The following is an 18,296-nucleotide window of genomic DNA, read 5'->3' on the forward strand; positions in this document are numbered from 1 at the left end:
GGAAGGGGACTGGAGCTGAAGACAAACAGGACAGACACAAGCAGGATACAAAGCTGCCCACACAGACCAACAACAGAACTAAGGCTGAAGCTAAGGTAGAGGGGGACTAGAACAAGCAAGGCAGACTAGGCAGGACACAAAGCTGACCCACACAGACAAACAACAGGACTATGGCTGAAGGCTGAACCTAGCACACAAACAGACCGAGAAGAACAGAAGCAGAAGTGCCCACAGGCACACAGACTATGAACAAGGTAGAAGTGCTCACTTCCTTATAAACAAGACAGAGGCAGGAAATACACGGGACCCAAAGTGAGGCTTGAAACACACAGGAAAGAAACAAAGCAGACAGTAGCCAGCACAGCAGCTGACCATGGGGACAAAGGGTGAGTCAGAGAGGGATCACGACCACAGTCGTGACACGGGCTGTAGGGTCATCTTCTTCATCACACAGGAGCTGAAACGAGAGACAGACAACAACAACAGCACTAGACAACACAAAAGAGAGAGAGAGAGTCTTTGAGTCTTCGGTCTTCATGGGAGGATGGCGACTCTTTGTGCTTGTGCTTCTTCGGGTGGTCCAGGAAGCAAAATCTTGGTGGTGGATCATATGGGCCATTCACTGTAGACAGGATGCTTCGTTGGGTGCGCTATTGCAGCTGGGTGGAGACCCAAAAGGTGAATTCCCAGCTTAGGCCAAGGCGCCGTTGAAATGAGGGTGTGTCCACACCCAAGTCTAGGTCCTTCAGGTCTCTGGCATGGTCTACTGAAAGGAATGACTCATCTTTACTGAACTCTTTGTTCATCATGCTCAGGAACTATCTTCTATGGAGAAGGCAGGTTTTGTCTCCATCTTCGGTGGTCTGGAACACTGAGCTTCCCAGGTGCTCTAAGTCTGGGTCCTTCAGGTCTCTAGTATGGTCTACTGAAGGAGATGACTTATCTGTAAAGAACTCTATACTCATTATATTCAGGAACTCTTTATCTTTTATGGAGAAGGCAGGTTCGTCTCCATCTTTGGTGTTCTGGAACACTGAGCTTCCCAGGTGTTCTCCTGCTGGAGAGACCGTTTTGTACAGCGTTGAGACAATGCTCTGTTCCTTCTGGGTGGGAGCTTCTTTGGTGGTTAGATGGTTGGTACATAGCTCGAACAAGGAAGAGCGCCCACTTTCTAGGACATTGGTGGAAAGTGCATTGACATTTGACTTTCTTGTTCGCTTGAGGCAGACATAACCTACTGTTGTCCAACCCAAGTTGAATGGGTGTGTATAGGGAGCACTGCGTGGGCTCTTGCATGATTCGCGGATGTCCAGGGATTCTGGTGCATCTCTGTCTGTCAAGAGTGAGATCTTGGCATCTGGATTCAAGTGTGCAAGCTGGTTGGTTATGGGCCTCAGGTAAGGGTGATTCCGGGCAGCCTGTAGCGTGGGAATCTCACCCTTGTCATTTGGTTTCTGGTCATGTTCGACCCGTGTGGGCGACCGTGGCGTGGTGTTGCCATTCATAGCCTCTATCTTGTAATCGCTTGCTGCTTACCCTGCCATCTGTACGGCCCTTGCACAAGTTTTGATACTGTCTGGGGAGTAGTTTTGGTGGATGTCGAGCAGGTCATAGCGCTCTGATCTTGTGAGAGACCTGTTGCTCTGATCATCTATGACGATGTATGTTTTGGCTGCTTTGTCACGTATCCTTCAAGGTGCACTTCAGTCAAGCATGTCTTGGTGCGGCATCACCCTTCGTGGTTTCCTTCACACACCAGAGTGGCTTGGAATGTTGGTGCTTTCTCCTCCTCCGTCTCCCCGATATGATTCGACTAGAGTTTGGTTCGGCATCATCTGGGTGTACGGCATAGACGCTCTGGTCATTGCCATGTTCTGTACACTTGATAGGTACTTCGCAATTTTTGGCAAGATGATCTGAGTTTAATTCTTCTACATGTGCGGCTGTTTCCTTTCCCAGCCCGTGTGGCATCGTATACATCTCTTGCTTAGGAGTAAGCTTCATACTCACTATGGTACCCTTGGAATTGGGTTTCCATGCCCTGTAACGCTCAGGGCGGTCATAGAACTGGGTAAGCTCTGTGCTCCCCAGATCTTTGCTAGCCATATATTCTGCTGGCTCGTCTCTTGCTTTGGTTTCAAGTCGAGCAGCTGATGTCACTGCTGGTTGGTTGGTTTGTGCTCCTCTGAAGCCCGATGAGGAGTGTGGCTGGCCAGCTCCCTCTGGTTTAGGCCAAGGGAGTTCAGCCGATATCCTGCTTGAGAGTGACTGCTCCGGTCTCTTTTGCCCCCACCCTATGTGAAGGCTCAGACTCTGCGATGAGCGTTTTTGCTCGGATCTCTCTTGTCCCCACCCTGTGTGAAGGCTCAGACTGCGATGAGCATTCTTGCTCAGGTCTCTTTTGCTCTCACACTGTGTGAAGGCTCAGACTCTGCGATGAGCGTTCTTGCTCGGGTCTCTCTTGCCCCCACTGTGTGAAGGCTCAGACTCTGCGATGAGCGTTCTTGCTTGGGTCCCTTTTGCCCCCACCCTGTGAGAAGGCTCAGACTCTGCGATGAGTGTTCTTGCTCGGGTCCCTTTTGCCCCCACCCTGTGTGAAGGCTCAGACTCTGTGGCTGAGATGGAGCATCTCCGTTAGCACATCTTTCTGGAGTGAGTGCCAGTGGTAGTGCATCCATGTGCGTGCATGCGTGTGGACCACTTTCGTCCGGGCCTGCCTCCGTGGCGCGCTTTGGCTTGGGTTCACTCATTTCAGGTAAATTGGACTCTGCTGAGAATGGCTCGGGTTCCTCAGGATATGAGGGTTCTTCTGACTCGAACTAGTTTAATGAACTGGTAGGTGGTGGAGTGTGTGTCATCGCATAAGTTTTGGTTTGTAGAGTGTAGTCTTCAGAGGCAAAGTGGCTAAGTTGGTTCTTTCCATCATTCTGACCCACAGCAGCTTCTAAGACTTTGGCCTTTGCCTCAAGTGCAGCTATCTCTTCCTCTTGCTGGAGTGCTTCTATCATAATGTCCAGCGCAGCCATTTTATGTGCAGCTTCAGCCTCCACCTTGGCCTTTCTGTGTGCTTCCTCAGCCCTTCTATATGTTTCCTCAGCCCTTTTATGTGCAGCCTCAGCTGCCATCTCAGCCCTTCTGCTTGCTCCTTCAGCTTCCAGCGCAGCCCGTTTTAACTTCAGGGCGGTTTCTTGTTCAATGATGCAGTGGCAAGCTTTGGCCATCTCTGCCAAGGCCCTCGCCTGGAGGGCCACCGCGCTAGCTTTTGAGTGGCTGGAGCGGTTTGTTGCATGTGACCTGGAGGATCTTGAGCTTTTGGACGAATGCTTAGAAGAGTGAGAGCGCAGAGAGATGCTGTCTTGTAGATCTACAGTTGCATTTGCTGTTTTCTCTTCAGCCTTGGCTACTGCTGCGCTATGCTTCTGGTCTGTGGCTTCTTGGACTGCCTTTCTCAAAAGACTCTGATCTGTATTTGTCTCATCTAAGAACTGGTAATACTCTTCTGTCTTTTGCTGATAGTGTGCATAGCTGGTCTTTATTGATGACAGACAGATGTCATCATCTGCCCCTGCCTTTGAAGCATTAAGCATATTTTCTTCTACCTTCCCCCAGATCCTGTTTAGTTTCTTGCTATAGTTTTCCTGCTTTGCTTGATAAATTTCTGGGAATTTCTGGGTTAACTGGCGAGTTCTTCTACTCTTGAACCCTTGTTGGGACTGGAGGGAGAGGGTGTCTACTGTATCTGTGTTGCCCTCTGGCTGTTCTTGCATGTCTAGTGCAGGGGACACTTTATCTGGTACTGTCTGTAAGCATTTAAATTCTGCCATCCTGTTCTTGTTTGCTTATCTGTCTTTACTAAGTGAGGGGTCAGCTCTTATATGCAAGAAGGCTGGAGGTGTAGAGATTACTCGGTATGGGAGCTGTGCTGGGACTTGCTAGCTTTGCAGTGGCTTCTCTCTCTGCTCTGGGTTGTCTGCCTTTCACGCTGCTGAAGTCAATACTGGATTAGGTTTCAGTGATAAGTTAATGAGCAGAGGAGATGGGAGGGGGGAGAGTAGCTCTGAGTCACAGTTCTCCCTCAATCAGTATCCTAGCAACTGATTGCTTCACCCTGTTGCCCTGGAGATCTCTAGGGCTCAGATTTCTGACTTGGGCTGGAGGAAGAGGGGAGGGGGAACTTCAAAGCATCTTCAAAGTGATCAACACATAGGTGTCACGCAGGAAGATTCCTTCTCACCAACTCTGCAACAGTCACTTTTAAACTATTTTCATCTCTTAGCCTTCCTTATGCATGCTTAGAATGTTAAAATCTTCACAGATAGTCAATACAAAACAGTTATTTCTTTTTCTGATTCTTTAGCTTCTGGCTTTATTACTGAGACCCAAATGGGAGGGGCTGCTCTCAAGCAGGGAAGAGTACTTAAGCTTAATCACTCTCAGGAATGCGGTCAGCGAAATGTTAGCATGCAGACACTGGGTTTGACTTCTATAAATTTTCTGTTTCTTCACAGACAGTCTTTCATAAGCTTTGTTTTTCTGATAAATGCATTTAAACTTTAACAGCTCCATACATTGCTTTTCTTTAGCTACAAGTTCACTTAAATGCAGATCAACAGCTCTTCTACTAAACACACTTGAACAGCTCCAACATTGCTTTTCTTTAGGTACAGGCTCTCTTGAATGCAAATCAGTTAGCATCCAGGCAATACAAGCAGAGTTACTCAATTCCCTTTTTCCTTTCTGGTCTGGTTAACTCACACCCATTTGTCTTTTCACACTTCATTCTTCTGCTGTTCTTATTAAATGCAGTTCAGATGGCTCTTAAGGCATGATTATCCTGCTGCAACTTCGTCAACTCCTCAATAGCTATTTAGTTTCTACTTTTGGTTTTTTACTGTTCAAGCCTCTCAGGACTTGTTTGACTACAAATCTTGATATCTTGAGAGCAGGGGCGTATCTGGACTCCGGCGGTAGGGGGGGCCAGAGCCAGAGGGAGGGGGCACATTTTAGCGCCCCCCCCCCGCCGCCGCCGCCGAGCCCCCACCGCCACCAATAACTTAGTCTCTCCACCCCCCTCCCGCCGCCAACCCTCCCCCGCTGCCGTTCTTACTTTTGCTGGCGGGGGACCCCAACCCCCGCCAGCCGAGGTCTGCTTCCACCTGCCGCTGCCTTCAAAACTTCTTCTTCAGCCGGCGGGGGACCCCAAACCCCCGCCAGCCGCCCCGCGCTGTTTAAAATTCATCTTCGGCCTCCGTGGCCGTGCTGCTGGGATAGGCGGCGCTGTTGAAATCCACTTCGGAGTCTGACGTCGCAGCACGTACAACGTACAACGACGTCAGACTCCGAAGTGGATTTCAACAGCGCCGCCTATCCCAGCAGCACGGCCACGGAGGCCGAAGATGAATTATAAACAGCGCGGGGCGGCTGGCGGGGGTTTGGGGTCCCCCGCCGGCTGAAGAAGAAGTTGTGAAGGCAGCGGCAGGTGGAAGCAGACCTCGGCTGGCGGGGGTTGGGGTCCCCCGCCAGCAAAAGTAAGAACGGCAGCGGGGGAGGGTTGATGGCGGTAGGGGGGGGCCAGGGCAAAATCTGCGGGGGCCCAGGCCCCTGAGGCCCCACGCAGATACGCCCCTGCTTGAGAGTATAACCTTGACACACCAAATCACACCTGGAGTCTCTATTATTTTCTGAAGTCTCTTTTATTGAATAAATCACAGATAATTTACTCACAGTCAGATGTTCAGAAGTGCTGCCCCAGGGCACAGAGACTCCGTAATTCTGAGAGCTGTTTCAATGGTTGGAGGTGAGAGATAGTTGAGCAGATAGAAGTATCTCAGAGCTGGGTGACTGGAATGTGTGATATCTCATTAGGGAGGAGATATTTTCAAGGTAAAATACCAAGTTCATTGCAGGGAATTTCAGCAGGACAGTGCTGTCTGAAGCAAGATGGCGAATGCCTCATGTCTGTAGCAAGATGGTGAATGCCTCATGGCTGAAGGGACAAAGAGGTCAAGAAGCCTCACACAGGCTCAGGGAGGAGCAGGTAAAGACCAATGGTGACAGAGCCTGGGCAAGGGGTGGTCCTAGAGGATGGCTCTCAATTGGAGGGAAAGATCATACCTGGCTGACCTCTCAGGACAGAGATAGTAAGACTGACCAGGAAATGATAGCAGGTAGATACAGGAGCCAAGCTTGGCTGAGAGAGAAAAGAGGTCTAGGCAGTAGCACAACCAATGATACCAGTTCTTAGACAGATAAGCAAGTGAGGCTGCATTGCCTGTGAACTACATTACACATATCTTTACAGTGGAAATTGCAGCAGTGAAAGTCCTTAGAAATGAGAATAACAGTAAAAGCATTAAACACATTTTAGGATCACATTATAAACTGAAGAAGTCACTAAAACCATCTCTAAACTCTCCAGGTCTTATTGCCAACTTGACCCTTGTCCCAACTATCTTTTGGAAGGTGCCCCAACATGTTTTATTTCAGATCTCACCACCCACTTAAACTTCATACTTCAGCGAGGCTCCTTCCCCACCAGACATGGCAATATATTACTAACACCTATACCAAACCCCCCCAAAAAACCTGCAAATGATATTACCAACTACCGTCCAATTGCCTCCATCCTTCTAATCACAAAACTGATGGAAAACAGAGTGACCTCGCAACTCAACGAATATATTCAGAAATTCTCCATCCTGCACGAATCGCAGTCAGACTTTCGTTCAGCCCATAGCATGGAAACGGTTCTTCTTACCTTAATATCCAAATTCAAACAAGAAATAGCAATTGGAAACCGTATCCTTCTCCTACAATTTGGCTTATCCAGTGCTTTTGACATGGTTGATCATACTATCCTAACTAAACTTCTGGACAAACTTGGGTTCGGTGGCAATATCATCAACTGGATAAAAAGCTTTATTACCACAAGATCTTACCAAGTCAAAGGAACTACAAACATATTTTCCCCATGGTCATCTGAATGCAGGGTACCGCAGGGATCTCCACTTTCCCCGATACTCTTCAACCTCATGATGATTCCCCTAGCCAAGTTACTAGCCAAACATGGCCTTAATCCCTTCATCTATGCTGATGACATCACTATATTTATTCCCTTTTAATCCAATCTATCTGAAATCTCCGATAAAATAAATATAGGCATGACCACCCTAACCTCTTGGGCTAATGCATTCAAGATGAAATTAAACAAAGAGAAAACATAGTGTCTAGTCCTTTCATCTCAATACTCTTCACGTCTCCCGACTACTCTTAGCACATACCATGTAAAATAAGCTTATCTTGTTGGGCAGACTGGATGGACCATTCAGGTCTTTATCTGCCATCATTTACTATGTTACTATGTAAAGGCAGGTCACTGAGGTGGCCACCGTCGCCCCCATGGCCACCCCTTTAACTTGCAGATAATACTGATCATCAAAAACAAAGTAATTATTCCTAATGACCAGTTCACTCATAATTATTAACAATTGCAATTTGTCTCCAGAAATATGGGCTTGGGATAAATAACCTTTGATTGTTCTTAAAGCCTCCTCTTGGGAGATATTAGTGTACATGGCAACCACATAAGGTGGCCAACAATACGGGCTTACAATTAGGAAGAGTAGTATCAGCTAAAATCTGTAATAAATGTGTGGAGTCCTGCACATAAGACAAAGCTTCTCCGACTCTAGGTTTTAAATAATGATTCACTTATTGTAATAGGGGCTCTAGAAGGGACCCTCGCCCTGACACTATAGGTCGCCCTGGAGGTTTTAGAAAATAAATATGGGGAATAACCGAATGTAGCCTATGTAAATACTTACCTCGGATGCCTCTATAGTAGCATTTGAAAGACTGGTTATGCAGGAGCTCAAGGGCATGGAAAGTAGTAGGAGCTGTAAGGACGTCTATTCCAATCTCACAAGAGCCCAGAGAACAGCGCTCAACAATTTGATGAATGACCGAGGGACAAGCGAGCGGACAAGGGGGGGCCTGTTGTAGTACCAGATGGCAGTATTTACAGGAAGCATATGCTCAGTTGTCCAGTGTTAAACACTATAATCACTTATTACAGGATCTAACTTCAAAGATACAGGATAAGGTATCAAACCTTTTGGTTGAGGCTAATCGGGCAGGTACCTTGACATATAAGGTTATTCCTCATATTTATTTTCTACTGAAATACATAAGTCTCTTGTAAAACCTCTAGGGCAACCTATAGTGTCGGGGTGAGGGTCCCTTCTAGAGCCACTTATTACAATATGTGTATCATTATTTAAAACCTAGAGTGGGGGAAGCTTTGTCTTATCTGTGGGACCCCACACATTTATTACAGATTTTAGCTGATACTACTCTTCCTAATTGTAAGCCCATATTGCTGGCCACCTTTGATGTGGTCACCCTGTACACTAATATCTCCCAAAAGGAGGCTATAAGAACAATCAAAGGTTATTTATCCCAAGCTCATGAATATTAATCTTCCATAAAATGACCTAACATGGGCCGTGTTTTGGCACACAGCGCCTGCGTCAGGGGTCAAAAATCTAACAGTATGAAAGTGATGGAATGTACAGAGAGCAAATGTTCTTTTTCGCACATATTTCATGAACAGAGACGGTCCCTTTGTAGTCAGATCTATGAAACAAACCTTCACATATCTGATTACAAAGGGACTGTCTCTGCTCATGATACATGTGCAAGAGAGAAAGTTTGTTCTCTATACATCTCATCATTTTCATACTGTTAAATTTTTGACACCCCAAGGAGTAATATGATCAAATTTTCAAGCTTTAAATAAAAAACAGGTATTTTGTAAAGTTTGCAACCTACAGATTAGATCTGATGAGAACAGAAGAGAACATCCCATCACTTTGATACTGTTACATTTTTGACCCCTGACGCAGGCACTATGTGCCAAACCATGGCCCGTCATTTTATGGAAGATTGATATTCAAGTGATATGATTAAAGGAACTGTGTCCCTTTTTTTAAAGCTCTTGGTGCGTCTTTTTTTTGCTATTTGGTCCCTGATTGTAGCTGGACAGATTTGGATGGGCTGGAGTGGGGCTTCGATGAGAACTTCAGAAGTTGGAGAACAAGGACAGTGCTGGGCAGATTTCTACAGTCTGTGCCCTGAAAATGGCAAGGACAAATCAAGATCAAGTATACATATGTAGTATCACATCATATGAATCTATGAATTTATCTTGTTGGGCAGACTGGATGGACCGTACAGGTCTTTATCTGCTGTTATCTAGTATGTTACTATTTTGATGCTGGCACCTAGGGAGCAAGACAGTGGGGATTGCTCCTGTGCCCTCTCCTCCCCCACTAGACAGCAGGGATAGCCCAGTAAGTGCTAGAGGGGGAATCTTTGGTGGGAGGGGGGGATTCTGGGGGGGATGTTGCCTGGGAACACTGAAGAGTGATCAGAATGATAAAGGGAATAGAGTCCTCTCATATGAGGAAAGGCTAAAGAGGTTAGGGCTCTTCAGTTTGGAAAAGAGACAGCTGGGGTGGGGGGAATATGATTGCAAAAAATCTTAAGTGGTTTAGAACGAGTAAAAGTGAATTGATTTACTCTTTCAAAAAGTACGAAGACTAGAGGACACTCAATGAAATTACATGGAAATACGTTTAAAACAAATAGGAGGAAATATTTTTTCACTCAAAGAATACTTAAGCTCTGGAATTCATTGCCAGAGGATGTGTTAACAGCAGTTAGCGTATCTGGGTTTAAAAAAGGTTTGGACATGTTCCTGGAGGAAAAGTCCATAGTCTGCTATTCAGATAGACATGGGGGAAGCCACTGCTTGCCCTGGGATTGGTAGCATGGACTGTTGTTACTGTTTGGATTGGCCACTGTTGGAAGCAGGATGCTAGGCTGAATGAATCACTGGTCTGACCCTGTATGGCTATACTTTTGTTATGCTCCTATGTAAAGAATTTCTGAAAGCAATGGGTGAATTTTTAATATTTAATGTCTTTTAAGACAATGGAATCTGGGATAGAAGAAATTGCATATTTTAAGATTAACATATTTTTTGCAATGTTAACACTCCACACTAGAGAGCTGCACGGCTTCCGTCCCCGTGGGAATCCCGCGGAACCCGCGGGATTCCCGCAGGGACGGAGGCAGTTCCTGCGGGGTTCCCGTGGGGATGGAAGCAGTTCTGCGGGGTTCCCGCGGGGACGGAGGCAGTTCTGCGGGGTTCCCGCGGGGACGGAGGCAGTTCCTGCGGGGTTCCCGCGGGGATGGAACCAGTTCTGTGGGCTTCCCGTGGAAGTGTAAGCTGCACCTGCACCAGCCTCTCATCTACCGAATACCAATTTATTTGAGTGCTGTCTCCTCCTCCTCCTCCTCTTCTTCCTTGCTTTAACAGCATAAATGTGGAAAGTCTTCCATTAAGGAGGTGGTAGAGTCACAAATGATGCCGGAATTCAAAAAGGCGTGGGATGAACACAGAGGATCTCTAATTAGAAAATGGAAGTTATATAAAAGCTAACCTTAAATGGCTGCATGTGTGTGGATGTGTCAAGTGACGCTTAGATGGCGACTCTGGCTGTGATGAACTAGGGCTGATACCTGGCAGACTTGTATGGTCTGTGTCTCATACATGGCAATCTGGTGTAGGATGGGCTGGAAAGGGCTTAGACAGCAACTTCAGTGGCTGGAACATGAGGACAGTGCTGGACAGACTTTTACGGTCTGTGTCCCACAAATGAGAACATGAATAGGCTGGAGTGGGCTTCGATGGCAACTCCAGCAGTTGGAACATAAGGATGGGGCCAGATAGACTCCTGTGGTCTTTGTTCCAGAAACACGAAAGAAAGACCATAATCAAGTATATAATATCACACTCGTTGATTTAATGATGAATTGATCATGAGTGTGACTAGTGGGCAGAGTGGATGGACCGTTCAGGTCTATTTGCTGTCACTTACTATGTTACTATTAATCCTCTTTGCTCCCAGGCTGGTGCACAGACCTCAGCTCTGACACAGGCATGAGAATCAGATGTCACCTGACCTACTGGCGCGTGCATGTGGCGGCCTCTCAGCACCCACTGCCAGTGGATCAGAGACAAATCTTACATGTGCACACCAGAGTGTTCCAAGTTCCAACTTATGTTCCTTCCTTGCCTACAGTGCTGTGGCTCAAATCCAGAAAGAGACTGAGGGAGCTGACTGGAACTTTCTTTTATGTACTTTTAAATTCTTACGGGGATGGGTGGGGATGGGTTAAATTCTTGCGGGGACGGGTGGGGATGGGTTGGGATGGTTTAAATTTTTGCGGGGATGGGTGGGGATGGGTGGGGACGGGTAAGATTCCAGCAGGGACGGGCGGGGATGGGTAAGATTTCTGTCCCCGTGCAACTCTCTACTCCACACCTACTTAAATTCTCCCTTTCAGATCATAGGGTAAGCAAATGCAGAAGGGCTCTGTGTGCGTACACGATCTCTCTAGTTACATCTGTAGGTTTCTTATTCTCTTACCCACATAATCAGTACTCTCTATACAGCAGCAAGTGAAATAGCAGCTTATTTCCCTGACAAAAGTTTATTGTTTATATGTGTTGGTGCAGGTAGTGGGGGAAGAATAGCCAGAAGGGAGGAGGCAGGGAATAGGAGGTAAGGTCAAAAATTATTATCCAGATTTTCTAATCCAATCTAAAGCATGAGGACCATCTCATATGAAAGCATATCTCTGTACTGCCCCTTTATAGATGAATAGATAAAAAGCAAGATACCTTAGCCGTGACTCACAGCACTCATGTGACTAGATGACCATGTTAAAAACATGTATTTAAACCCCAGCACACACTGGATCAGATCTAAAGAACCAGAAGAAAGCAGCATATTTTCAGCAAAGGGGGTCTGCAGTACTAGGGTGAGTCATTTGTAGGTTACCTGCTACATACTTTATATCAGAAGTGCTTTTTGTATGAGACTGTGTTTAAAGCAATGGACATTTCTATACACAATTCAGAACTGTATTATCTTCCATGTATATTTCTACATATAGACTATACTGTGCTTATTATGTAAGGTATGTATTAGTGTCAAATGTCTATATTTTAAGCTGATATTAAGCAATGTTTTCTTTGAATGTATCATTTTAAAGTATCGAACAATGTTTTCCTTTTATTTCCATAGCGTCTATGACATCTAATAAGTACTTCAGTTTCGCTTTTCTGAAACTTTTCTTGACTTCATCTGCCAAAGCCATGCACAACTCACATTCAGAAAATGTGCAGTTGTCCTAGACATTGTTGATAATGGACACTTTGATGAGATCACAATGCTTGAAGAATCTGCAGCTGAGTTACCAAGTGACCAGTTCAAAGAGGGAGAGTTTATATCCTAGTGCACTTGTAGTCCATGCATTTTAGCATTTGAAATCAGAACTGTCTGTACCATAATGCATCAGGGGGATTTGTCAGAAATCTAGGACTAACCTAAATCTCTCTCCTTGAACTGGCAGCGATGGTGTTTCCAGTCATAATCCAGGCTCTCAGAAGTTATGATGATTCAGTCCTGGTGTTCTCAACTGGCTCAAAGTATTCCACAAGGTGTGAAATAAACAGGACTGGATAATGTTTGCTCTGATGACAATTTCATGCTTTTTTTTTTTCATTCAACAACCTTCTAACATGAGAACATGTGAGCAACTCACATGCAAAAATAACACTAGTACAAACTGGTTGCACTTGCCAACTTTGGTATAAAACAACAACAGTTGCTCTGAAATCACAATACATTCTAAACATGAGAAAGGATTGAATAACTTATTGGTTTGAATTTTGACTTGTACACCACATTCTGTCTGGATGAAAGGAGTCATAAATTACTGGGGGCCTGACTGGTTCCTTGGCATTTGTACAGGAATTTGGAATCATTCACTTCTTATATAGGAGAAGCTTACGCTGCTGTTGCCTGTGTTGCACTGGTTTTGTGGTGGAGTAATATATGAGAGAAGTTTGCATTGCTATTGCCTAGATGCACCAATTCAGTGGATAAATGAAAGGCTTCAGTTTTCTAGGGCTATCACTTAGCAACTTTGACTGGCGTCTAAATTTTTGAAAATAATTTCTTTCACTTTCTTGTGTGTTACAGAAACAGAGACTAAAAAAGGAAGCCACACGAAGTGTGGAGGTGCACGTAATCCCCATGAAACAATATAGAGAGAAAAGGAGAAGAGTGGGGGAAAATAGGCTCTTTCCAATTAATAGGGGAGACGTATATTTGAAAAAAGTATAATATTTATTGTAACAGGTTGACTCAACACAGCCGTGTTTCGGCGCCGTAGCGCCTTCTTCAGGAGTCTACAAAGCCAAATATAAAACATAAATAAATATAACTATAAATTGTGAACAACAATAATTGTAAAAGAATATTATAGCTATATTAACGTAAAAGACAGCTATAAAAGCATAGATTATAATTGAGAAAAAGCATCAAATAAAATTGTAAATACAAAAATGCATGAAATGTTCTCAAAAGGAAACATAAATTAGCAAAATTAAGAACATGGATAAAACAAAAACAGATGTGGTGTTGCATATGAAGACTTAAAATCTTAAAATGCGCAGAGATAAGAATTCTTATCTCTGCACATTTTAAGATTTTAAGTCTTCATATGCAACACCACATCTGTTTTTGTTTTATCCATGTTCTTAATTTTGCTAATTTATGTTTCCTTTTTGAGAACATTTCATGCATTTTTGTATTTACAATTTTATTTCATGCTTTTTCTCAATTATAATCTATGCTTTTATAGATGTCTTTTACGTATATATATGTATAATATTCTTTTACGATTATTGTTGTTCACAATTTATAGTTATATTTATTTATGTTTTATATTTGGCTTTGTAGACTCCTGAAGAAGGTGCTACGGCGCCGAAACACGGCTGTGTTGAGTCAACCTGTTACAATAAATATTATACTTTTTTCAAATATACGTCTCCCCTATTGATTGGAAAGAGCCTATTTTCCCCCACTCTTCTCCTTTTCTCACAGAAACAGAGAATCATGATGGTAGATAAGGAACAAATGGCCCACCTATTCTGCCTTTTCTCAGTAACCATTAGCTCCTCCTTGTCCTAAGGGATCCCACTTGCCTGTCCCACACTTTCTTAAATTCCGACACAGTCCTCATCTCCACGACCTCCATCAGGAGGCTATTCCATGCATCCACTACTCTTTCCATGAAATAGTATTTTCTTAAATTCCTCCTAAGCCTATTTCCTCTTAACTGCTTCCTATGCCCTCTCATTCCAGAGTTTTCCTTCATTTGGAAAAGGCTCACCTCCTGTACATTAATGCTACTGAGGTATTTAAATATCTCTATCATAACCCCTCTCTCTCGCCCCTCTTTCAGCATATACATGTTGAGGCCCTTAAGCCTTTCCCTATATGTTTAATGACAGAGACCATTTACCAGTTTTGTAACCCCCCTCTGGACCGACTCCATCCTATTTATATCTTCCCGTAGGTGTGGTCTCCAGAATTGCACACTGTACTCCACATGGGGACTCACCAGAGACTTATACAAGGGCACTATCACCTCATTTTTTCCTGCTGGTCATCCCTCTCCTTATTGCACCCAAGCATCCTTCTGGCTTTGACCATCGCCTTTTCTACCTGCTTGGCCACCTTAAGTTCTTCGGACACAATCACCCCCAAGTCCTGCTCTTCTTTCATACTACTACTACTACTACTATTTAGCATTTCTATAGCGCTACAAGGCATACGCAGCGCTGCACAAACATAGACGAAAGACAGTCCCTGCTCAAAGAGCTTACAATCTAATAGACAAAAAATAAATAAAGTAAGCAAATCAAATCAATTAATGTGAACGGGAGGGAAGAGAGGAGGGTAGGTGGAGGCGAGTGGTTACAAGTGGTTACGAGTCAAAAGCAATGTTAAAGAGGTGGGCTTTCAGTCTAGATTTAAAGGTGGCCAAGGATGGGGCAAGACGTAGGGGCTCAGGAAGTTTATTCCAGGCGTAGGGTGCAGCGAGACAGAAGGCGCGAAGTCTGGAGTTGGCAGTAGTGGAGAAGCACTTCACCCCCTATACATCACCTTTCCCTTGGCTTATTGTAACCCAAGTGCATGACCCTACATTTCTTAGAAATTAAATCTTAGTTGCTAATTTTCAGACCATTCTTCAAGCTTCGCTAGATCCTTCCTCATACCATCCACACCATCTGGGGTGTCCACCCGATTACAGGGTTTGGTATCATCCACAAAAAGACAAACCTTACCAGATAGCCCTTCCACAATATCACTCACAAAGATGTTAAAAAGGGCTGACCCGAAGACTGATCCCTGCAGTACGCCACTGATAACATCCCTTTCCTCAGAGCAAGCTCCATTTACCACTACCCTCTGTCTCCTCCCATTTAACCAGTTTTTAACCCAGTCAGTCACTTTAGGTACCATACCAAGGGTACTCAGTTTATTTGTCAGTCGCTTGTATGGAACCGCATCAAAGGCTTTGCTAAAATCCAAGTACACCACATCTAGTGCCCTTCCCACATCCAACTGTTTGGTCACCCAGTCAAAGAAATCAATCAGATTCGTCTGACATGACCTGCCTCTAGTGAAGCCATGCTACCTTGGGTCCTGCAGTTGATTTGATTGAGAAATCTCACGATCCTCCGCATTAGAAGCATTTCCATTAGTTTACTCACCACTGAAGTCAGACTGACAGGTCTGTAATTCCCAACCTCCTCCTTCCGCTCTTGTGCAGAGGGACCACATCTGTCCTTCTCCAGTCCTCCAGGACCACTGTATATCTTTTATACTCTTTGAGCAGTCCTGCTTGCTTTTAAGCTATTATTGTTGCTTTGTGTATCTGTAGAAAAGTGGATTATAAACGTAACCCTCTTCACCTACCAACACAGCATGACTATGATCGAACAGGACAACACACAATCTTCATCCATTCCGACCCTCCACTTATACCTCATATGATCACTATACAACTTTGTATTTGTTATCCACTGACTGGGCAAACACCTTTGACGGTACTATGTAAGCCACATTGAGCCTGCAAATATGTGGGAAAATGTAGGGTATAAATGCAACAATTCTTTCATTCCTTGTGTCTGTTGCAGGAAATCATGTTCAATATATTACTCCTGTTTTGGGGAGTATTGCAGGGGATCCAAGTCATTCTTTCATATGACCCTAACAATAATCCAATGGAAGAAATGAGCTCCAACCTAAACAAGGCTGGTCGATACAGCTACCCAGACCTGCTGCACAAGGTAAAAGGCTCAGCACTCACACTCTCAGGTAAGTGATGGCCCACTTGAATTTCATATATTGTGGAGAGGTCCTCTCATCTGTCTATATTCCCTTCTCTCCTAGTCTCCTACAGTAGTGGTTGATTCTTTTAAATATCTGGGTGTGGTCCTTGACTTTTAATTAACTCTAGAGAAGCAAGTCTCAGCAATAACTAAATCTACATTATTTGAACTGACATAGATCTGTTTGTGTTAACCATTTCTTTGAACCTTCAGCAATGCACTAGTTTCCTTTGAACTATTTTACTGTAACACTGTACATTGATATTAGTGTTGCTGACCTTAAACATCTTCAGACAGTACAGAATTCTGCTGGCAAACTTTTATCTAATTCTTTTTTCTTTGCCATGAAAATGTTATTGAATTTTATAAAGGTAAAACATACAAAAATTGAAAAACTGCAAAGAGAAAAATTCTCCCTAGAGATGTTACAACAATTTAGAAGAAATCACATTCTCTATATTTAAAAAAGAAAAAAGACTTACAATAAGTGTATTGCACAAATAAGACAATTAACATATGTTGTCACAAATTCAAGTAAGTTTCAAGAGGTGTCCAAATTTGGTGTTTTTTGGTAGCTAAACCCTGAAGATCAGCTGAGGCTATCTCAAGCTTATGATAATAAAGAACAGGTTGCCACCAGTAATGAATATTTAATAGACTGAAATTATAGCTTTTTGTGATATAGTGATTAATAAGTCAAAGCGGTGCTTATATATGTGTCTCAGGTAAAAGATGAGGAATAGTGCTATAACAATGGATGGTGAGATGGGAATATGAAGATTAAATATTTTGGTAATAATAGACCATATGTCGTTCCAAAAGGATTTAGCTAAATTGCATTTAAACAATATCCTATATAATAATTCTCACCTCCAACGTTCTGACCTGCCTGGGACCATGGCTCCCTCGGAGTTGGTCAGGAAGGCTCCGTAGATCAGATTGACGTCACTGTCTACGTTATGACGTGACCCTAGCAGACCAACTCCGAGGGAGCCACGGTCCCAGGCAAGAAAGCACGTTGGAGGTGAGAATTACTGGTAGTGCTGCTGAAGGAGCTCCATCGATGATAATGGCGCCGCAAACACCCCCCTCCCCCCCTTCTGTCGTTTCAGGACCCCCCTCCCACTCCACCCCTCTCTGGCCCTCCCCTTCGTAAGAGCTGGCTGCTTAAAAGTTTTTACCTCCTGCATGCAGGGACGCCGCTTCCGTCAGCCTTTTCTTTCACTTCTGTTTCAGCTGTTCCTGTGGCCCTTGAGGGGGGGTTCCTGAAACGAAAGGGAGGGTCAAGAACAACATGGGGGGGTCCTGAAACTACAAAGGGGGGTCCTGAAACGACAGAGGGGGGAAGGGGGGTCCTGAAATAACACGGGGGAGAGGATTACTGGAAATCCACTGGAAGGGGAGGGGCGGGTCCTGGAACTGGAAGGGGAGGGGGGTCCTGGATCAGGGGGAAGGGGGGGGGAAGGGGGGTCCTGGAACTCAGAGAGGGGGGAGAAGTGGAGCGGGAAGGGAAGAGGAGGGATGGGAAGAAGTGGGAGGGGGTCCTGGAACGCGGATGGGAAGAAGTGGGAGGGGGTTCTGGAACTCGGACAGGGGTGGAAGGGGGGGAAGGGGGAAGAAGAGGGGGAGGGGGTTCTGCAAACTCTCGGTCTCATACACTCTCGGTCTCACAAAGAGTCTGTGTATCGCACACATACTCTCACACTCGCTCTCTCTCACACACACTGTATCTATGTGAAACACACTCTCTCTCTCTCACACACACTGTATCTGTGTGAAACACACTCTCTCTCTCACACACTCACTGTGTCTCACATACGCACTCGCACACACTGTCATTCTCACACACACACACACACACTCTCTCACAGATACACTCGTACCCAGTCTCACCCTCTCTCTGTCACACACACACACACTCGCACAGTCACTCTCTCTCACACAGTCACTGTTACACACACACTCTCTAAACATACAC

The 18,296-nt window shown here is 44.8% G+C and overlaps 1 protein-coding gene across 1 annotated transcript in view; it reads left to right on the forward strand.

Annotated features, from left to right (window-relative positions):
* The first annotated feature begins 11,799 nt into the window (after positions 1-11,799).
* AGRP (agouti related neuropeptide) overlaps positions 11,800-18,296 on the forward strand; it is a 235,518-nt gene continuing 229,021 nt past the window's right edge. The window contains exons 1-2 of the mRNA XM_030205014.1: positions 11,800-11,889; positions 16,124-16,304. Of these exons, the coding sequence (XP_030060874.1) occupies positions 11,800-11,889; positions 16,124-16,304 (271 nt within the window). The remainder of the gene's footprint in view (positions 11,890-16,123; positions 16,305-18,296) is intronic.

Source organism: Microcaecilia unicolor, chromosome 5 (genome assembly GCF_901765095.1).
Source record: "Microcaecilia unicolor chromosome 5, aMicUni1.1, whole genome shotgun sequence".
Classification (NCBI taxonomy): domain Eukaryota; kingdom Metazoa; phylum Chordata; class Amphibia; order Gymnophiona; family Siphonopidae; genus Microcaecilia; species Microcaecilia unicolor.